Source organism: Rhinichthys klamathensis, unplaced genomic scaffold (genome assembly GCF_029890125.1).
Source record: "Rhinichthys klamathensis goyatoka isolate OS25496 unplaced genomic scaffold, OSU_Roscu_1.1 h1tg000035l_1, whole genome shotgun sequence".
NCBI lineage: Eukaryota > Metazoa > Chordata > Actinopteri > Cypriniformes > Leuciscidae > Rhinichthys > Rhinichthys klamathensis.
Genome location: NW_026606583.1, coordinates 2347071 through 2371174, shown reverse-complemented (window position 1 = coordinate 2371174; position 24104 = coordinate 2347071). Strand labels below are relative to the sequence as shown.

General features: G+C 39.1%; 1 protein-coding gene across 1 annotated transcript; it reads right to left on the bottom strand.

Annotated features, from left to right (window-relative positions):
• Positions 1-13884: 13884 nt before the first annotated feature.
• On the bottom strand, positions 13885-15306 carry LOC130080428 (neuropeptide SIFamide receptor). Its single transcript, XM_056245776.1, has one exon. It carries the CDS (start codon positions 15242-15244, stop codon positions 13952-13954), a length of 1293 nt encoding a protein of 430 aa, XP_056101751.1. The 5' UTR covers positions 15245-15306; the 3' UTR covers positions 13885-13951.
• Positions 15307-24104: the final 8798 nt, after the last annotated feature.

Here is a 24104-nt window from a genome sequence, read left to right as displayed (position 1 = left end):
CAGATAGTGACAATTGCACATCCAAAAAACAGTAGTCAGTGAGATGATATATTACAGGATAGTTCCCGATTTGCTTGTCATGTGGTGTGTTATGGAGACTAGAGTTTTGGGAGTCTTTTCCCAGCTTGGCCTAGACCCTGTGTGCCTGACAGCAGGATTAAAATATCATTACATTCTCCACAGATGGGCAAAGACTTTCAAAAACTGCAGCCTTGAGGATTTAGGAAATAAACCAGAGAAAGTGAAGCCTTCCATTGCCTCTTCTAAACGCATATATGGAATCACATAATTTTAAGGTAACATTTCAATGAAGTCTATCTTAATTGCTGTAACCAGCAAGCATTACTTTTAAATTTCAGTCTGACTACTTTGGACTACATTTACATTTAATCATTTAGCAGACGCTTTTATCCACACAAGAGGGCAACAGTATACAAGTGCTGTAACTAGCAATGCACGCAAGGTTACTATACTATTATACCATTATATTATACTTTACTATGCTATAGACCTTATGTAGCCACGCCCCTTTTCCGCGCTGAGCTCATTGTCTTTTTGATTTTGCCTAGTTATGAATGAACGGCTCGTTAAAAAAAAATTCCCAAGGTCCATTGGTTAAGATATGCTTTACAATGCTTATCATAAACATTACAATGCTCATGATAACTTTCGTTAACTCTACAATAAGTAAATCAACTTCACCAGCTAATTACTCCTGGACAGCGATGCCATAGAAATATACAGAGCAACCGCAAAAACGGAAGTTCAAAGACAATATTCTAAAGATGGCGGCGCCCTCGCTTCTCTGGTGCATAAGGTCTATAGGCTACTATTTCAAATTTTGAACGTTTATTTTTAGAAGACTGTACTTGCAGATAATATAATGTTAAAGTTGGCATGAAATCTTTTCTTCCCTATTGTGATAGGGAAACGGCTTCACAAACAGAAACAATTTTAGGCCGGGACTTGATTTTGTCTATCGGGAATTGATTGGGTCGTTGGATCGTTGCCATGGCCGTAGCCAGCTATGAGGTCACCGAGGTCCGGACCTCGGTCATTTTTTTTACATTCAAAAATAAAATGTCAAGCTCTCTGAATGATTAATTAGCAGTGTTTAAACCACCTCATATGAGTGTTTGCAATTCATGTTGCTGCGAGAAGCTGGCGCAGTGAACTGAACGGGGCTTGAGAGCGCGTTGTGAACGCGGGTGCAGCCTCCGTGTTGCCAGATCCACCTAATAGAAAGGTGGCAGTAGTCACCTGTTTTTCTGATTTAATGTGACACTTTAGGAAGTTATTAATGTGGAAAGGTTTAGTGATATATTAACCTTATTTCCAAAACACAAGCTTTGAACTTATTTCGGATTATTATTATTATTTTGTTTTGCTTGTTTTTCGTAGCAATATCTGGCAACATTTAACTGTCGGCATTAATACATTTAAAAAAAAAGAAGCTTATAGACAAACTGTAATTGCATAAAGCTACCACATTCGGTAAGACAAACGCAATGACAATCGATTATCTGTAAGAAATGTATAACACTATCAAAAACAATAGCATAAAACAGATCTGTATGTTAGCCTACAGAATGAAATTTGCCAAATAACTTACTGGCCAGCTGGAAGACGGCTCATGCTGTTTAGTTAACCTTTCACAAAGCCATCATAAAAACATTAATTAAAGCAGTGTTTCTCAACTAGCAATCTATTCAGTCAGCATATTTGTGTTTGATCTGTGTGAATTTCGTCCGAATTTGACGAGTGATTAAAAGATGGCTAATTCGTAACAGTTCGTACGACCTCACTCGTACGAATTAGTACGATTTTTGCTAAAACGTACATATTTGACGAGTTGCCCAATTCGTATGAATTCGTACGAATGACCCTGACCCCGCCCCTAAACCTACCCATCACGTGGGTTTAGACAAATGTACAAATTCCTACGAATGAGGTCGTACGAATTCGTACGAATTAGCCATCTTTTAATCACTCGTCAAATTCGGACGAATTGGTCGTGAGATTGCGTTGCACTTGCTAGACCTACTTTTTCTTTGCACAAAACTCTCCAGAAAGTGCCATTTTGGTTTATTTTTCACAAAAAAATCCCGGGGGGGCAAACCCTCGGACCCCCCTAGTGAGAGACTACCCCACACATAATTAAATCCAAATTTAACCCCTGTATATATATATATATATATATATATATATATATATATATATATATATGCCAAATTCCATTAAAAAAAAGGGTCACAGCTTAATGTCCATTGGGAAATGTGGGTCCAATGGCCAAACCATTATTATAGCAAAATTCTTTACACAACACCCCGGACCTCACTAATTTTCAAACCCTGGTTACGGCCTTGATCGTTGCGGTTTGCTATTGGTCAATCTGATGTGAGTGACAGATTGTCCTGCACTTGCACCAGTATCACTTCATCGGAGAAGAGATGAGGGAGGGGAAGATATTTTTGAGTAAAGAAAATAAAGTAAAAGCACTGATTGTCACTTGTATGCTCTGTTTTGTTCAGTGTTCCTATCACCCTCTGTGCATTTAAGCCCTCAGTTTCCTGTGTTTCACTGTCTAGTTAAACGTGGTTGTGTTCTTTATTTTCCTGCGACCTCCTGAGTTTTAGTTTGTGGATTAAATAAAGACTGTTTTGTTTTCTACTCCGTCTTGCTCATCATTACAGCCACACCCTGACACTGATAAATCATTTATAATAAACACTGCAATATTTAATATAAAAGAATAAGAATTGTCAATTTTCATTTCATGGTGGCTTTAATGAAATATGTATATTAAATGTACTTAAAGAGAGTACACTTTCATCACTGTTTAACACAATTAAGTAGACTTTTAAAAGTGATAATGTCAAATTAAAAGTTCCAATGTTTTAATAATCTTCCGTCACGCTTTAAAGTACACTTATTTTGATGTTTTTATTATACTAAAGCACATGTGAAGATTATAATTGTAACTGTATGTTATTTGATATTACATTTAATGGTTATATTTTAAATGTACTAAATTGCAATTTCATCATTACAAATGTGCAATTAAATAACATTTACATGCATGATTGCATTCTACAACGTACAGTTAAATAAATAAACGTTTGTCAGTTGGCAGTAATCATATTTCAAAGACAAAGAAGTGATTATAAATTACATATAAAGAACTAAAATCTCAATTTAATCTATATTTAAACAATACATTTGCTTTGGAATCATGCAATCAAATGTCCAAGGACATTACATTCAGTTTGGAGGTAGACTTTCAAAGTTATTTCCATTAGTACTATTTTTATGCTATTTTCACAAGGGTATGCATCATGCATTTCAGGCAGAAGCAAACAGATTGACTGCTGAAATTGCTTCTGTATCTTATGAAATGCTTCATGAGAGTTCAAAACAAGAATTTGCCCTCTGTTTAAAAAAATAATCATAAAATCTTAAGGATTGTTCAGTTGCAAGCCAACAAAATGAAATATGCCTCCATGAATAACCCACTCATCTTTACATTTACTCTATTGCATTGATTGTAAATCCAGAATGCCAAATATAAGCAATATAGCATTTGCAGCGCTGTATAACATTCATCTTTTTCTGCTTCATTGAGGAGTCTGAGTCATTCATTTTCAGACTTGAAATATATACGGTTTCATATCAGCTTCTCGCTTCTGAGACGAGGCAATGAATGTTTTATTGTGCTGGTTCTTTAAATGACCTGACACATTAAGAACCCTATTTGTTCATGTCTGTTTCTAAAATTAGTACGCAGAAGAAATGATTGCACTGACGAAGGAATCATTCATTTGTACTTAAAAGCATTTCAGTGGGAATAGAGCTCAGTATCTTTCTGGGAATTAATTTCTTGGCAAATATACAGTAAACTTTGTGAATTTGTGAAGTATAAAATGAAGTGAAGTATTCAGGTCAAAGATAAAGCTAACTTGTAATAATCAGCAGGCAAATGCATAATAACATAATCACTGTAAAACTGAATAAGCATTGCACAAAATAATGATGCGCAATTATGTAAGTGTGCCTAATTTATACTATTAAATTCACATTTATATGCAAATCTACTCCTTTGTGTCATAAACCTCATTCTCCTGCTTCTGTGCAGCACTTTTCAAATTATCCCAGCTCAGTTATGGTTGATTACAGCTCTCAGGTTAAATTATTAAACTATGCGCCTCTTTTTTGACTATACTCTTAATTATCATGATTAGATACCATTTCCAATTGTGATTGTTGTAATAAAGCTATGCAATTATCCTGGAAAGATCAAGAGGATAGATGATGGAATAGTTTTTAGAAATAATCGTTTTCTGTGATAAAAACGGGGTTTTCGTGTAAATAATTGTTTAGGACAAGCTGATACATGAATATTCTAATTAGCCCCGCCTCCACTCACTCACGCCAGCTCACAGATTCACTCTGCCAACTTACTGAGGTAAACTTGCTTGACTGTTATCAAACAGCTAATAATGTGTTGCTAATGTTATGTTACACAAACCATGTTCCCGTTCGCATCACAGAGTCAGACAGCTGCCTTCTAAAAATCATCAGAAACGCTTTGTCAGTGGAGAAAGACATATAATCATAAGTTATGACATCATACACCCGCTATATTACTAAATCTACCCGATTTTTTATATCAACAGAAAAATATACCGGGATAACTTGGCTTCTCACGAATCCCCTGCTAGTTCGCTGTTAAAGCCCGCCAGCAGTGACGTGATTGGTTACAAGATTTTTGTGACGTCAGAAACACCAGCGATTTCAAACCGCGTTTTTGAAGAGAAAATACTTAGCAATGGTGTTCACTGAATTTGCACATGGTTTGTCTTAAAGCAAAACATCACATATATAAACAACATTAAAAGCTTGATTTTCTCCACAAGGGGACTTTAACAATTAATCATGTTTTTTTTTTCTTTTTACAAATGGCAGATTTTTAGCTAATGAGAATCCCAGAAAAATTCATGGATATTTGAAGATGCAAGACTTGTTTAAAGTCATTAAATCAACAATTCATGATTCAGAAATTGTTAAATATGTGAAAGGATATTATTTAGGGTAAAAAGCCCCTTGTTGTTGGGCTTCTAAATGACTGCTTATTTCTCTTCACAAAAATATTTTTTGTCAGACAAATTTCAATAAATAAAATACATTTGATTGATTGATTATTGACTTATAGGTATCTTTTCCTAATGGTGTTTCCTTTAGTGTTGTTATACCCTAATTAAGGATTTCTTAAATTGATGTTCATGAAGAACTGCAGGGGGTTCATGAGTTGAAGAAAAGGAATAATCAATTTTATCCAACGTAAAATTCAAATAAATAAATGGGGCTGCACGATAATTGCAATTTAGCTTAGTGGTAAGACTGAGACACTATAAAAAAGGTTTGTGTCCACTTTAAAGTCCAGATACAAAGTGAAAATAGTACAATTACTAATAACAGATTAATATATTTTATCTATACTTCTATCCCATGTTACTTTCAACCAACATCAGAGAACCTTGAATATGTGAATGTGTTGTTAAAGTAATTTGAATATTAACATAAAATTTTAGGGGATACTTTGAAGTAATTTGACATAGTTCAGCTGACAAAAAAGTTTGGGAATCCCTGCCCTACTACATATAAATAACTATAAAAGTTGGCCTTCAGCTGGTCAATTGCCATTATTCTTAAATGACAGAAGAAATAATAAGGGTCAGTAGTTTCAAAGGACCTTTGAAAAGAACCCATTGGGTGGACTGACACATTAAATTAGACTCAGCAGCCGGTCTTAAGAGATACGAGGTAAGAAGCCCATTTCTTGTTTTACAGATGGATAGCTTTAGATGTCAAGATGAGAGTGTGTGACTGCAGCAAAAGTCTGATGAGGAAGCAAACTATAATTTATTGAGTGTGCTCACAAGTGTCTCTTCCATCCTCAGAACGTGGCTGTAATGAACAACCGCACTGAATAACAAAAAGACTCATTTAAAGAGTGTGAAAAGAGTAGCCTACTGAAAACCATACTTGAGAAAAAGTACAGATACCTTACAGCGAAAATGCCAATACGACTTCAGTAGAAGTCTTAGAATATCAGAATTTAACAGTACTAAAGTCCCACTGAAGTGCCTTGGAACGGGCAGCGTTATGTGTTGAGGTCATTTCCACTGAAACAGGAAAACAGGAGAGGACATATCGAACAGCTACTCCGCTTTTTCAAAATTGCCAATAGCGTTGCGTTTATATCACAGCTCAGCCAGAGCCGTTGAGCTCAATAAAGCCACAGTACACTCCTCTATAACCGTTTCTCCTCCTAATATCCTCCATATTGCTTTAAAATATAGCATTGTGCAGAAGTCAAATGGGTCTGATACATTTTGTGGTCTGCTATGTTTCTGGACCGGAGAAGACATGGGCACTGCAGCGGTTCGCGTGAAACCAGACTTCATTCACCCCAATGGAAAGCATATTTACACTGTCTGAATCGTTCCCTACCCCCTATATAATGCACTATGTGGCATTCACCATGTAGAAAACTGTAAATGTGTGAATAAGTGACCAATTTTAGCTGCAGCTTCAGCGTCTAATGTAGGGGGCGGGACGCTTTAGATTCAAGAGCATTTGATTGGACAGAAAATCGAATGAGAAGCTGAAGTGCAGAGTGATCCAGAGTGATCCATATTGGCGGAAGTGAGAGACTGTAAGTTTTGAATGTTTATATCTTCTAAATGAGAATTTTGTCATTGTTTTGGGGCACACTAGGTCATAGACACACCTAAAGGATTATTAGGAACACCATACTAATACTGTGTTTGACCCCCTTTGCCTTCAGAACTGCCTTAATTCTGCGTGCCATTGATTCAACAAGGTGCTGAAAGCATTCTTTAGAAATGTTGGCCCATATTGATAGGATAGCATCTTGCAGTTGACGGAGATTTGTGGGATGCACATCCAGGGCACGAAGCTCCCGTTCCACCACATCCCAAAGATGCTCTATTGGGTTGAGATCTGGTGACTGTGGGGGCCATTTTAGTACAGTGAACTCATTGTCATGTTCAAGAAAATAATTTGAAATGATTCGAGCTTTGTGACATGGTGCATTATCCTGCTGGAAGTAGCCATCAGAGGATGGGTACATGGTGGCCATAAAGGGATGGACATGGTCAGAAACAATGCTCAGGTAGGCCGTGGCATTTAAACGATGCCCAATTGGCACTAAGGGGCCTAAAGTGTGCCAAGAAAACATCCCCCACACCATTACACCACCACCACCAGCCTGCACAGTGGTAACAAGGCATGATGGATCCATGTTCTCATTCTGTTTACGCCAAATTCTGACTGTACCATCTGAATGTCTCAACAGAAATCGAGACTCATCAGACCAGGCAACATTTTTCCAGTCTTCAACTGTCCAATTTTGGTGAGCTCTTGTAAATTGTAGCCTCTTTTTCCTATTTGTAGTGGAGATGAGTGGTACCCGGTGGGGTCTTCTGCTGTTGTAGCCCATCCGCCTCAAGGTTGTGCGTGTTGTGGCTTCACAAATGCTTTGCTGCATACCTCAGTTGTAACGAGTGGTTATTTCAGTCAAAGTTGCTCTTCTATCAGCTTGAATCAGTCGGCCCATTCTCCTCTGACCTCTATATCATCTCTATAGCATCAACAAGGCATTTTCGCCCACAGGACTGCCGCATACTGGATGTTTTTCCCTTTTCACACCATTCTTTGTAAACCCTAGAAATGGTTGTGTGTGAAAATCCCAGTAACTGAGCAGATTGTGAAATACTCAGACCGGCCCGTCTGGCACCAACAACCATGCCACGCTCAAAATTGCCTAAATCACCTTTCTTTCCCATTCTGACATTCAGTTTGGAGTTCAGGAGATTGTCTTGACCAGGACCACACCCCAAATGCATTGAAGCAACTGCCATGTGATTGGTTGATTAGATAATTGCATTTGTCATGAATTGCGTGGAAGCAAAGGCGGTAGTCGGATCTAAATGCAGCAGTAGACTTTAATAATGCAGACTAAACTCAGAACAGACAAGACACTCGTGGTACGTAAAAACATTCATTCAATAACTGACAAAGACAGGGCAGAAACACAGGGCTTAAATAATCAGAGACAAACGAGCAGACAGGATAACAAGGGGGCGTGGATAACAAGAAACACCTGGGATAACTAATGACAAGACACTAATGACACTAAACATGACAGGACACAAGACCCACATTATGACATAACCCCCCCCTTAAGGGCGGCTCCTGACGCCCAACAAAACAAAACAAAAAAACCCACAAAAGTTCAGGAGGGCGGTGAAGCACAGGTGGTCTTGGGGGAGGGATGGAGGGCCAGGCCCGTGCAGGGGAACGGGACCAGGACCTAGGCAAGGCGGGCCTGGGCCGCAGAGCGTGGGCGGAGCAGGACGAGGCGAAGGCCAGGGCGGAGCAGGACGAGGTGAAGGCCAGGGCGGAGCCGGACGAGGCGAAGGCCAGGGCGGAGCCAGACGAGGCGAAGGCCAGGGCGGAGCCGGACGAGGCGATGGCCAGGGCGGAGCAGGACGAGGCGAAGGCCAGGGCGGAGCAGGACGAGGCGAAGGCCAGGGCGGAGCAGGACAAGGCGAAGGCCAGGGTGGTGAAGCCCCTGCAGACGACCATGGCGGCGCAGCCTTCATGGTCTCTTCACCGGACCCTTGGCCCCCCCCCCCCAAAAATACTTGGGAAAACCTAGGGGGACAACCTCCGGGCTGGCAACGGGCTCTGGGACAGTCTCATGGAGCTTCATAGACATTGGCCGAGCGAAGAGCAGAGACGGGGCCGGCAGGGCGAGGCGCAGAGGCGGGGCCGGCAGGGCAAAGGCACAGAGGCGGGGCCGGCAGGGCAAAGGCGCAGAGGCGGGGCCGGCAGGGCGAGGCGTCTGGGAACACCCACCGGAGCCTGGCGAACCAAACGAGTCCTCCTTCTCCTCCTGCGACGGCGAGTCACTGGTCTAGATACTTTCACTTGGCTAGATTCAGCACTTGACTCACTCGATTCACTTGATTCACTTGACACGGCACTTGATTCACTTGATTCGGCACACGGCTCACTTGACTCGGCACTCGGCTCACTTGACTCGGGACTTGACTCGGGACTTGACTCGGGACTTGACTCGGGACTTGACTCGGGACTTGACTCGGGACTTGACTCGGGACTTGACTCGGGACTTGACTCACTTGACTCGGGACTTGACTCACTTGACTCGGGTTCGTCGAGGCAGAAGCGACGTGCGGGTTCGGCTGAGCGGGCGAGAAGCGCGGGTTTGCGGAGCGTGGTCTCGGCAGGGCTGGGGTGAAGCGCAGGTTCGACATGGTGGGACCCTGGAATGATGGTCTTCCTGGCAGCACGCGCAGACCTCATAGGAGGATCAGCCACGCTGGAGATCGGTCCCGTACGGCCATAGACCGATCCGGTGGCTGGCTTGATTGCTGGCAAGACGTGGAGCGTGGTCTGAGGGGATACTGCAGGTTCAGGGTGCTTCTCCTCCTCGCCCACGGTAAACGAAGAGCTGCTCCACAACAGGGCCAGGTCGATATACCACTCTAAAGACCCGTGCGGATCAGGTTCGGGCATCTGAGACCGGAGTGGTTCCGATAATCCCCCGCGGAAGAAGATTTTCAAGCCCTGGGTGCTCATTTGCACGAGATGCGCCAGTTCAATGAAATCCGCGACGTACCGTTCTATGGAGCGATTCTCTTGACGGAGACGGAGAATCTGGACATCAGGACTCCAGGTTGGCATGGCTGCTGGATCACGATGCGGTGAGTTCTTCTCCTAACTGCTAGATCCTGGGAGGTCAGTTATTCTGTCACGAATTGCGTGGAAGCAAAGGCGGTAGTCGGATCTAAATGCAGCAGTAGACTTTAATAATGCAGACTAAACTCAGAACAGACAAGACACTCGTGGTACGTAAAAACATTCATTCAATAACTGACAAAGACAGGGCAGAAACACAGGGCTTAAATAATCAGAGACAAACGAGCAGACAGGATAACAAGGGGGCGTGGATAACAAGAAACACCTGGGATAACTAATGACAAGACACTAATGACACTAAACATGACAGGACACAAGACCCACATTATGACAGCATTAATGAGAAATTGAACAGGTGTTCCTAATAATCCTTTAGATGAGTGTACATAACAGCAAGCTATAACATGTACTAAAAGCCAAAAAAATCCATTTTTGATTTCATGGGGACTTTAAGTAGCCTATTTTACTCGTCCTGAATAGGCTCAAAGATGCACTAGTCCTGAACACCGAGACATGCCAGTGAAAAACGAAACAGGTAATTTGTGAGGAGAGCAATCACATGTTTATTTTCTAAAATCAAAAAGGTCGTAACAACAGCCTTTTAAAGGTCAACAAACACTCAAGTCTCGGTTAAGTTCGAGAGCTCAAAAAGGGCAAATAACCTACATCCCACAAAGACGTCTCTTCAAGAGTTTTATCAAAATATCGAATAATTAAAATAATGTTAAGTCAAATGAAATAGTCAAAGCCTATTTGCACTGGAAGGGCTGGTTTCCACATCTCAGATATGTGAAACACCTGCGATTCACAATTACCTAATGCAGTTGCATTCGCATAAAGTAGACTTGTGAGTTTGGGCAAAAACCACGCATTCTCATCCCAAGGCGTCACTAAAATGACAATTTTGACCATGCTTCAATATTCGACGCTTTAGGCACCCTTTAGCGTCAGTTACATGACGCGATCCTAGGGCGTCATCTACTGATGCTTTACCTTTAGCGTCAGTTAGATGACGTGGGTAGATTTAGGTCTGGGGTAGGGTTAGGATTAGATAGCGTCATCCAACTGACGTTAAAGGTAAAGCGTCAGTGAGATGACGCCCTAGGATCGCGTCATGTAACTGACGCTAAAGGGTGCCTAAAGCGTCAAATATTGAAGCATGGTCAAAATGATTCCCAAGGCGTCAGTTTCATGACGCCTAGGGATGAGAATGGGCTGGCAAAAACGCACAAAATATAGTACCTGCCTTCAATGCCCTGCAGATGGCTATATCGCTTCTTTCTTAGCAGAAATAAACTGCTGCAGAAAAAGTTAGGTGCCATGCAAAATGAAATGACCAATTGCATTAGCCTATATCACAAATGTATTGGAGTAAAGAGTATATAGTCATTCAAAAATGTGGTCAAGAGAGTAAAAGTGTCTAATATTTGTTATACTCAAACTACAACGTAGCCAAAAAGATACTTATGTAGCCTACAGTAACTAATTACAGTAATTAAATTTTCTCCAATACTTTACAACTCTGCTTCCTTGGATATTTTATTCAAATGTGACTGGTTGCAATAATCTACGATAGTCTATAATTGTAGGTTTTGAAGGAAGCGGTTAACTAACTAAACACAATCCACATTCCACACACAGTACCTGTGCCTGAAATGAAAAGGTCAAATTGCTACTTTACATATACATTACTTTGAGGACAGATTGTTATCCGGCCTTTGTTATATAGGTTCATGAGGTGTGAATTATTAAGCTGCAGTAACCGATGTTCCTTTTGCTTTGAAACGGGGCTGAATTGTTGACAGCACAAAGCTCTTTGAGGTTATTAACAGAGGCACTACATCCATTATAGCACTCATTTATTTTGAATGACTGATGGGAGGCCATTTGTGCTAGACATTCAGTTTAAATAAATGCAATCATAGGACACTCTTGAGATCTTTTAGAGCAAAATGGTCTTAGTCCCTCTATTTCCACCGCCTATAAACGGTGAAAAGTGTAAAAAATGATAATAATTCAGGGCTATTCAGCACTCGTGTAAGAGAAAAAAGCTGTCATATATTTGCAACAACAGATTTGCAAAAATCTTTCTGTGCTTCAAACAAGAAGATTTGAATTGCTTTATCAAGCATGAAACAACACATTATTCAAATGCAATGTTTTTACATTTAAACATAATTTTTCTATTTTGCAAGGCAGAGATATCAAGAGAGACTATTATATTTCTCCTATTGTTGATGTATGTGTATTCTAAGCTTAAAAGACCCAATATTATCCTGGCAACACCATCGTTTTACTGTTTAATTGAAAATGAAATGCTATGTTTTGTCTCGAAAACAATCAAATGAGTTGAATGCAGAGCATTACAAGGCTTATTCGGGTATTTAAAAGAGCATCAGCACCTAAAGTGTTGCTTATGTCACATTTACAACAATCAGCACGCATATGTTCTGATCTATTGATGTATCTTGCCTGGATTAATTTAAGCAAATTATGCACAGTCAGTTTTCAGTTAATGATGCAAAGCTGCCTTAATTATTATTTCTGAATATAGCCAGCATGCTTGCACAGAAGATCACATCTTCATGCACAGAAAATCTGTTGCTCTTGAGGATAATCTTAAAATGCCATTTGTCCTGATTAATGCAAAATTAATTAAATTGCACAGAAAATTAAAGAGATCTGTTTGTCAAAATTACTGGGTTATTATTCACTGTCTGTGCTCCATCTTAGTGGCATCAAATTATTATCTATATTAGTGTACTATGGAAGAGGGTAATTAACTAAATCCATTACTCTCCGACAGATTAATTTTTTCCCTCAAAGTTTAGCTTATGTGATGGCAAACACTGAAACAACATCATTATTGTTCATTTCTAATTTGTCATTGATAAGGTTCCAAAAGGGGGTTTTCACAGCGATACCAAGAATCAGTTTTGGTTCCCCAAATAACCTTTCCAGTGAGCAGTTCTTATTAAAATAAAAAATTTTTTTTATTAGATTTTAGAATATTTTAAAGAACATTTTGAACCACAACCCAGCTAACAAAATATATATTTTTTTAAAAAAAATGTTCTAAGAAAGTTTTGCTGAGGTTCCCATTACGTTATGAAAACATTCTGAATGTTCTCTGAACGTTTTCTAAATGTTTGATAAAGAATTATACAAATGTTAAGGAAACATTACATTTTATCATTCTGAATTTGACGAGTGATTAAAAGATGGCTAATTCGTAACAATTCTTACGACCTCACTCGTACGAATTAGTACGATTTTTGCTAAAACGTACATATTTGACGAGTTGCCCAATTCGTATGAATTCCATGAATTCGTACGAATGACCTACCCCTGACCCCGCCCCTAAACCTACCCATCACGTGGGTTTAGACAAATCGTACAAATTTGTACGAATGAGGTCGTACGAATTAGCCATCTTTTAATCACTCGTCAAATTCGGACGAATTGGTCGTGAGATAGCGTTGGACATTATGGGAATGTTACTTTTGAAAAACCATAACGTTTTTGTGCTAACGTTTTGAGAACATCAGATAACTTTGAACGAACGTTCCATTAATGTTACTGAAAAAAGGGCCAAAGTTCTGAGAATGTTCTCTAGCTGGGGAAAAACGCATGGTGAACTGTGATGACGCATGGATCTACAATATACCAGTAAAGAACCTTTATTTTTAAGAGTGTTGAACTGTTCTGCCCACCAAATATAGGAGGTATATAGCTACATTTCTTGTATCTTAAGACTGTAAATGTGGTGCAGTGATCAAAATGTACAGTATAACAGTAGGAATATTTATGTGATCTTTCTGGTGGGGAGGAGCTGGTGGAATAACAGACAACCACACGTCAGGGCTAAAGCCCTCAGCGGTGCCATTAATCCTGGCTTGAGCCTCACATTCTGGGTTTGCAATTTTCCACTCATATTGACTGTTTTCAGAACAAATCTGGTATTCGTTTATTTAACAGAAAATAATTACAAAAGAAATAGACAAAATAGCCAAGATATAGCCTATAATTCACAGTAACACTTTATAATAGTTAATAACTGTTACTAACTGTAACAGTTAACAATAACTGTCACCTTTTTCATATTTCCATGATTGTTTCAAGTCTGTATTACATTGATTCTCAGTTAAATACTCTCACACACAGTCGTTGCAGACACGCTTTTACTTCTGGTCAGTCTGAACACAGTGTAGCTCCTTGTTTCTGAAGAAAATCTCGCAGACGAGCCAGAGTTGCGCTGCTGGATTTTAGAGGCAGAATTTCTTATCGAAGACCTATTGGTCAAACTCATGACAGATGAAATCTTCTCTCTGTAGCTCTCTCTGAACCTTTTGGCCGATCTGTACAAGTTTCCGATGAAGCAGTAGCAAAGAGGATTGAGGGATGAGTTGGTGAGACCCAGCCATTGCGCAAAGGGTCTGCTCTGGAGAATCCAATGATGTTCGACGTTGCTCAGCTCGTCGTTTCGATCAGGGGAGCTGGGAATGTTGGAGTCGATCCAGATGTCCACGGCATAAAGCGGCAGCCAGGAGAAAGTGAACAGCAACACGAGCGCAAAGACCATTTTGGCGATCCTCTTGCGCGTCTTCAGGCGCGATCTTGAAGAGGTTTGCGCTAGCTGGTTTGGATCTGATATTGATGATGTGCCTCCTCTACTCAATTTCCAACCGGTCAAAAAGCAAATGACCAGGTTAAAGACCACCGGGAATCCATACAACGCGCAGAAGAGCAAAAAGTTGTAACCCTGGCGCAGTTTGATTTTAGACCAGCTCTCCACGCACACAGTCACTGTATGCAGCCCGTCTAGTAGGGAAAGCGTCTTAGTCGTGTTCATGAAAAACAACGGCAAACATAGTGCAGAAGATACGATCCACACCACAGCTATCATGCATATCATTCTGCTGGTCGTGAAGAAAGATCTGGCGTGCAGGGGACTGTGGACGCTGTAGTATCTGTTCAAACTGATCGCGGCCAGACTCAGAACACTGGCCGAGACTGATACCGCTTGAACGAACGGCACAGCTCGACACAGAAACTCTCCAAACACCCAGGCGTTGTACACCTGAAGTCCTAAATTAACCGGCATGCAGACGCACACCACCATCATGTCGCACACCGCCAGGTTGACCAGGAGTCTCCTGGTGGCTGACGCTCCAGACAAGCGATTCCTCCGGCGCGTCAGGACCCACAGAGCCATTATATTCCCCACCAGTCCGGTCACGAATGATAGCACATACATCACCATTAAAACTATAGTGTCCGGTTCATGGCCCGCAAACAGAAAGTCGATGGAGAAAGGCGTCAAATCATGGGTGGTCCAGTTCTTCTGGAGATGCCCCCAAAGAGAAAAGTTGTTAGGGAACAAGCGTCCGAGTGTGCTGTAAATGCTCGAGGAGTTCATGTTTCCTCTGTGTGCCATTTCATCTGACCATCCGCTTATTGAGGATCTCCATAACGCCCCCACCCCTCAGGAACATGATAAAAGAGCAATGATTCACCAAAGGATAGAAAAATCTATCACTTATGCATACATTAAAAAATCAGATGCTGTTGTCTAGATGTAATATGAAGATTCGTATAATTTACATATATTAATATTAGAGAAGTGCAGCTTAATATGTCTTTGGGTCTGTCATCTATCCATCTATCTATATATCTATATCTCTTATGCATATACATAAAAAACACATGCTGTTTTCTAGATGTAATATGTAGATTAATATTTTTAAGGAAAAATTACATAAATATTAGAGAAGTGCAGCTTAACTGTACATATGTCTTTGGGTCTGTCATCTATCCAACCATCTATCTATCTATCTATCTATCTATCTATCTATCTATCTATCTATCTATCTATCTATCTATCTATCTATCTATCTATCTATCTATCTATCTATCTATCTATCTATCTATCTATCTATCTATCTATCTCTTATGCATACATAAAAACCACATGCTGTTGTCTAGATGTAATATGTAGATTCATATTTTTAAGGAAAAATTACATATATAAATATTAGAGAAGTCCAGCTTAACTATACATATGTCTTTGTGTCTGTCATCTATCCATCCATCCATCCATCCATCCATCCATCCATCTATCTATCTATCTATCTATCTATCTATCTATCTATCTATCTATCTATCTATCTATCTATCTATCTATCTATCTATCTATCTATCTATCTATCTATCTATCTATCTATCTATCTATCTATCTATCTATCTATCTATCATCTATCTATCTACTGATATAGGCTATACCTTATGCATACCTTAAAAAGTCACATGCTATTGTCTAGATGTGATATGTAGATTCATATTTTAAAGTATAAATTGCATATTAATTTTAGAGAACGTTATAACTTAACTGGGTCTGTCAGCAGTGTCACGTCTGAGGTCTGACTATCTAAATACAATGAGAAATGAAATAAAATGTTTTTTATAATTCTAAATATGCCCAAAATATTATTTGTGGATAAGAGTTATTATATAAGAAGTATAAGTATTGTATATAAAAACAATAAATGTAAATGAAAAGCCCTTATTTACCTAATAAATAATAAATTAAACGTTTTTAGTGTGTGATGCTGTTTCACGCCTTTAAAGGCAAATAGCCACCATACAGGAAGAATAATGGGAACACACACAAAAATCTCTCTCGCTTTCTTTTTCTCACATCTGACAGTTACCAACCAAATGTAGAGATGTATAAACAAGATCATGAAGATGTATTTTCAGTCATGAACACATATTCCAGACATCATGTACCAATCCTGACTAAAATATTTTCAGATTCGCACACTGAACGCAGTTCTATTTATATTTACTTAATGCTTTGTCAGTTAACAGACAATATCTAAATTACAGAATTGGTATATTATATATCATCGAATCAGTTCAATCAAATGCTTGTCACTTTTTACAGTGATTTTGCAGGTACGATAGTTGCAGCACATTTATAATGTTAAAACATTATAAAATGATTAGTTCCGTCTATAATATCTGATTTCATTAGTCATGTTGGAAGCTGTTGCTATAAACAGCCACATGTAGAGGCTAATGAGCTATTTCACTTGGCAGAAGAATCGTTCATATGAATTAATGTAATTATCTTTTCAACATTTGTGTCTTATCTTATTGCTGTTGCCACCATTTATAAAAGCAATAAGCCACTCAAGGCCACCTTACAATGTTTTCTTAAAGAAATTTGTTTCTATTGTGTTTTTATGCCTATTATTACATTTTATATGACACTTTGAATGGATGATACAATGAATGAACATTTGCCTTTGCTATGTTAATATTTATGAACAAAAAGCCTTATATCTTCACACACCTCAAAACTAACACATTGTGTTCCAATCTACCAAGCAGCAGTGATGAACAGACTTACATAACAGGCCTGCTGTCAAAGTGTTTTTATTCACTTATTCACATCACTGACATGTCAGCTTCAGCCTACAACATGACTAATTTGAGAACTAATAATGATTTGTTCATTATATCAGACATTAAAAGACCATTTCTTGAGTAAGGTAGGAAGGCACATGATGCGATTTGAGCGTCACTGTCTTGCAAACAGATTCATCTCCATCACATCTGATGGAACAAATTGATTTCGCCCACATATTTATTACTTTCCCTCCATCATAGCAATGCCCGATCTAAATGCACTGCAGTGGTCTAGTTTATCCTCCACTCAATAAGCTCATTGCATTTGATGGTGACAGTGATGATCGTTTGCTATCAAGTGTCATCCTTCACAAATAGTGTTTTTATCACTCCTTTCCACTGCCTAAATGACATGTTAAATGTAAATGATTATGCAAATTTCAAGAATTTGCATAATAATTTTCCTGTCATTTATCCATTTTTGTTATTAAAAGCAGCATTCACTACATGGAACATGAGGGAATAACATCAAATCTTATGACATTTTGTAAAGAAGCAGGTCTAGGCTCAAGAATTGAACGTATAACTTAATACAGTTTTTCTCAATCACTTTGGCATTGAGATATCAGACTCAAGAGAGAGAGAGAGGATGATTAACACCTCAAAGCTTTTATTGAACAGTGTCCAAAACAGGGTATAGACAACAAACAATGTGCAGTGCAAGTATTCCAGTCTTTGTTTGCAGGAGCTGAGAAAGGATTTTACTTCAATTGGTCAGTATGTAAACCCATAGCGTTAAAAATAATTAATTGGTTTGAGTAAAGCCAACTCAAATTAAACAAATTAGTTCAATCAAATGAACTTTTTTGAGTATTTAGAACTTTCTTTTTCTTTTGCATTCACAAAAGTGTCACATTTTAAGTGATCGGAATTGTTTTGAGCTTCATGAACTTGTTTCTTTTAATTTAGACAAACTGAAATTTAACTGAAACTGGGCTGGGATTTCTATTTCCCAGCATGCTTTGCCATGACACTCAAAAGGGAGAGTAAATGCTAAAATGAAGTTATATAATGTATTTGGTGCAAGATTAGGGAGATTTAGTAGTGTTTAATGTTTTGCTATGTTAGTTTAGAAGAGTTTCTGTTATGCTGTTTTTTTTGTATGATTAAAATCATGGTGACGAGTGGAGCATGAGCTCAGTTTGAGAACAGATATATGTTAAAAGCATTGTGATACCAATTAGCAAGATAGCATTTATTGAATTAGCTAGTTAAAGCTAGCCAAGTGTCTACTACTAAAAATATTTAAATTGAGATTACATGATAATTTTAAGTTAAATGTATGAATTAGTTTACTCAAATATTTCAAGTTAAGATCAATTAAAATATATGAGTGCAAAATAAAAATCTGCAAGTTATGCTTACTTAAACTTTAAATTTCTTAACTTACGGTAAACGGATTACCCAATTTTTTTTTTCAGTTTTGCCAACTTATTCGGGTTTACAGTGTATCCAAATACACACATCTTTTGGTTGCCATTAGATTGATAATGTCTTTGTCTTACAGGATAGCGGGAACCCTGGAGGGACGCTGAAGATGGAGAACAGACAAGGAAACAAGTAATACAGGAACTTGGAGAAATCACAGAAGGTAAACATCTCGGGTGAGTACTGAGTAGACAGGTATCCATAGTCCAAGCCACAGACCAGACCAATGACTGAGGTCTGTGTTTACTGTGATGCAGGTATGCAAATCTGTCCCTCAACAAATAAGAAAAATTTGTCATGCATCTTTATGCTACACAATGTCAAGAACCTAATCATATGTCAAGCCATGTAGGAGTATCATTCATTTAATCGAGCACTCTAGAGCAGCACAATCGTCAGCAGTCAAAAGGGTCATGTGATATTAAAATGCATCAATTGTTTAATAAGTCTTGAGTGCTCAGGTTTCATCTCTGCAGATGGTCTCATTTCCCAGGCTAGTGACCTCGAACTATAAACTAACAACCGCACTTCAGTTCTTTCACCATCCACTGACAGTTTCGAGATTATTTGTGGCTTAATGGCATCATCTCTATTTTTTATTCACCGCCTGCTTCTTTCACACATTATTCTTCAAAGGATCCATTTGCAAACGCCATAAGACATTTGGATTAGATTGGTGAGATGGCACTTTTTTTCACAAGGTAATGCCTTTAGTGGTGAGTCAATGATTGTGTTTATCATCCTGGCAAGCTGTGCTCCGTACTGGGCTAGACATTATAGAGAATCATTGACATGAGTAATCTTCTGGCCTGAATTATCTGCATTCTTTAGTTTAGATTAACACCAGAGTGCAAAATGAGAACAAATGAATGAATTAAATAAAATAAACAATTATTTTACGTAATTAATATGTCATTCCAAAAGTTATACTGACCATTACAGCATTTATTTGTTCTTTTTTATGTCTATTCTGACAGAAGAATTCTCTTACAAATCAGAAAGATCAAAATCTATTTTTTACCCACGAATACAGTTTTTCACAGTCGCTTTGGTACATTTCTCAAATCATCCTTAACATTTGTAAGTAAGTTCATTTCTCAAAACAATTCGTTCAAATAGCACCACACAATGGATTAAAAGCCTGTAACTTGCTCAAAATCCTTAGTTCATCTCTCAAAAGTAAGTATGTACATCAATGAACATATCAGTGCCATCAAAATTATTAGTCCTTGTGTCATTGTTGACTAAAATAGTCTTAGTGTTGTCAGATGTAAACTATGACTATTGATTGAATGACAATGATTGAAAAGCAGAAGACTGCACCTTTTCTGTATATGGCATATATACATTTTAACAGTACAAATTTACATATTACTGTATATGGGATTCTTATTTACCCTCTTTTTGACTTAGGAACATGTTCTATACCGACTATTTTCAATGTACTTGGACTACCATGATTTTTGGGCCATGGTCTCTTACTGTAATTATTATTTCCATTACACGAGAGTATGTTAAAACTTCATGCTGATTTGCACTCGGCTTTCGCCAAGATAAGGACCAACTAAGACGTAGCTTTACAGTAACTATGCGTCTCCATCCATTTACGCTTCCTTCCATATTGTGATGTGAATATCCTTCTGTCTGGTGTTAATGGCTGAAGTGTATTTCCTGGCACGTCACCACACACAACGGCTGCGATGCTGGCTCCGGGGATCCACCACAGTGCGGTCTCCTTAGCGGATCAGCATGACAACCGTCTGGATTGAGCCGAGTAGGGTACATCTCTGGGGTCTTCAAGTAGCCCACAACACCTCAAGAGGGCTCGACAGTGATTCTCGACAGAGTCACCCCCCCCTCCATCCCCCACTCAACTCAGCCCAGCTTACTTACCTGTACATCAGCGTTTCTTTCTTTCTATTGTGATCCCTCCTGCTGCTGAGGTTGCTCTTTCCTCGTAGTTCAGTGGCATAAACCCTTGATGTGACCTAACCACAATCTCTAACGCCACAATCTCACCGCAACCCGACCATACGCGCCAACCCGTTTGACTAAGGCTGTCGGAGCCCCACTGTCGTCGTTAATGCAGGTTCAGTGGCAACGGTTCATTCTACCGTACCTACCGTAAAACACAACAATATCTGTCCAACACAAATCCTCATTCACGCAAAAATACAGTACACGGAATTGTAATAACTATGCAAACTATACAAATAATCCAACAGACTCTTCAAGTTTTTCAAGAATTCTTCGAAACCGTAGTGTGGCAGCCAGTTGCTGCTCCTCTCTGCTGCTTCAGAGAAGTTCTTCACTGTGCGACGCAACTCTTGGCCACTGAATACGACGTCTCTGAGAAACCGGGTTGTGCGAATCCTTGACAACCCCCTTTCACTGGATAAACCCGGACTCTCCATCCTCGCTGTTCTGCTTCAGTGGCAAGATGAGCATACCGCAGTTTCTTCCTCTCATCTACAGCATCCTCCCATGGCACTGTTAACTTTATCAGGTGAACAAGGCATGCTGATCCAGACCACAAGACAATATCTGGTCGAAGGTTAGTGGTGGCAATCTCAGGTGGAAAAATAAGCCGTTGATGAAGATCAGCCAGCATTTTCCAGTCTAGCAGCTTCCAGTTGTCCTGGGCGAGAATTGGTGTTAACACCTTTTCTTGGTGGTTGCTCGCCTGGGCGGAGGAATATTGTCTTCTGTGTGTAATGCTTTGCTAGAACAGGCGGCAACTTATTGGTCATACTACACTTGCCTTCCAATGCTAAAGCCAAACATCGCAGTACTTGGTCATGGCGCCAAGTAAACCGACCTTGGCTAAGAGCCACCTTACATCCTGTCAAAATGTGCCTTAGTGTGGCAGGTGATGAACACAAAGGACAAGAGGGATACCCAGAGGTTTAGGTTCTGCGGTGATGGAAGAACATCACATGTTGACCTAATAAGGAAACTGATCCTACTCTCTTCCATTGACCAAAGGTCTTGCCAGCCCATCTTGCGTTGTTCCACACTCTCCCATCTCATCCACTCTCCCTGCCTGGCCTGGGAAATGGCCTTTATACACCTCATCCTCTCCTCCTGCTTTCGCACCTCGTTGACTACCAGCTTCCTCCTCCCGTACAATGCCATTGCGATATATACAGTAAAAGCAGAAGACAAGATACATACACAGCATACAGTACATGTGTATTTTTGTTTGTGATATGTATCTGTATATTTACTATATACAGTAAAATGCCAATGTAATATGCTACTGTAATATGGAGTACAGTATTAGAGTACAGTGCACATTGTTGAAATACATACTGTCTACGAAATGCTTGAATGATTGAGGAAATAGTTATTCTCCTAGCATTCAGCCATTGTAAGGTCATGATTGAGGACATGGTCCACAGTGGTCCTTATTTCATCAGAAACATGTCCTTTGCCTTACCTCTTCCTCTGTTTTCCCTCCCATACCCTTTCATATCCTCACTCCTCTTCTTCTTCACGGCTGATTACCCTGTTTGTTTCCTTAATTGTTGTTCTTCCATTGTAAGAAATTGTAGATCTGTGTTTTGCTCTGTCTAAATGCTTTCCAATTGAACAATCATGAAATGCATCTCTGACTGAGCTACAGTATTTAAGAGAACTGGTTGATTGGTTGATCTAATACTTAACATTTAAACATTCCTTTAAATTAAAGAAATTCAAGATTCACCTGTGCAATTCATCAATTCAGGAAAAAAAATCTAATAGAAATGTATAGAAAATATACTTGAAGCATTATGGCAACTTCAACCACAAGTTCCTGTTTGCCTTGGTTTGTCCTCTTGTTAGCCTGCATATATATATATATATATATATATATATATATATATATATATATATATATATATATATACCCCTGTGTTTGGTCCGTAGTTGTCTTTGCATAAAGCTGTTACTTCTTCTGTGTTTCATATATGTCATTATGTTTGGATTAGTCTTGGCTCCTTGTTTGGATTATTGCCTTACCATTATTGCCTTACCTTGTGCCATTGGCTCCTTGTTTGGATTATCTTTGTGTTTGTGTGTTGATGGAATAAAGACTTTTTGCTAAAGATCCTCACCTCTCCTCGTCCCTGCTACACCCCGTGACACCAATAAACTGAAATAAGTTTAAGTTGAAGCACTACAATTGTTTACTGGAAGTAAATATAAACTAAACTAACAAAAACTGAAATAAAAATAAATTAAGCCAATAGCAATATTTAAAATAGAACAAATAAAATGACAAAATCACATGAAATGTGTCATAACTAAAAATTTAATAATTTAAAATAGTAATATAACTATATATCCTGTGGATATTGCGTGAATGACGGGTGGTTGGGCAGATATTGTGTTTTGCGGTAGGTGGTATGCCATACGGAACCGTTGTCCACTGAAACTGCATATTAACGCACCAGTGGGGCTCGACAGCCTTAGTCAACGGGTTGGCGCGTATGGTTGGGTCGCGGAGAGATTGTGATATTGTGGTTAGGTCTCAGCAGCAGGAGGGATGTAGAGGTCAGTAAGCTGGGCTGAGTTGAGTGGGGGACGGAGGGGGGTGACTCTGGGACGCCAGAGTCACTGTCGAGCCCTCTTGAGGTGTCGTGGGCAGGTCGACGAAACACTGAGGACGGAAGGTGCCCACTTGAAGACCCTAGAGATGTCCCCTACTCGGTTCAATCCAGACGGTTGTCGTGCTGGTCCTGTAGTTGCAGCCGTCGCGTGCGCTAACGCGCCAAGTACACTGCTGCCGTTAACGCCGGACAGAAGGGGAGTCACACTACCTTATGGAAAGAAGCGTAAATGGATGGAGAAGCATAGTTTACTGTAAAGCTACGTCTTAGTTTTGCTTATCTTGGCGAAAGCCGAGTACAAATCAGCATGAAGTTTTAACATCTACTCTCGTGTAATGGAAATCAGGATATACAACGAAAATAACAAAACTAAAATGAAATATCACTGGTGTCTAGCTGTTCTATATCTCTCAGTACTGGAAGTGTGTGTATGTGTGTGACTGTATATTGCTATATCTCTGATAATAGCAGACACTCTGGAGGTACATAATAATAATAATAATAAATTATTATATTATTATTATTATTATTATTATATAAAACAACAACAACATATAATAATAATAATATTATTTGTTATTATTATCATCACCTGAAATGTTTTATTATATGTATTATTATATTAATGCTGTAAATATAAACAATCTAAGCCAACAAATCGTACAAATTAAACAAGTAATCGTGGATATTTTAAAAATGTTAACAACAATAATAATAATACATTTGATTTGTAATGCGCCTTTCTCAAACTCATACAGAACAAAATAAATCAAACAAGGAAAAAAATACATATTAAAAAATACA

What these genes read in the sequence shown, in the direction of transcription:
- LOC130080428 (XM_056245776.1), bottom strand. Translation starts at nt 15,244, where the DNA reads ATGGCACACAGAGGAAACATGAACTCCTCGAGCATTTACAGCACACTC.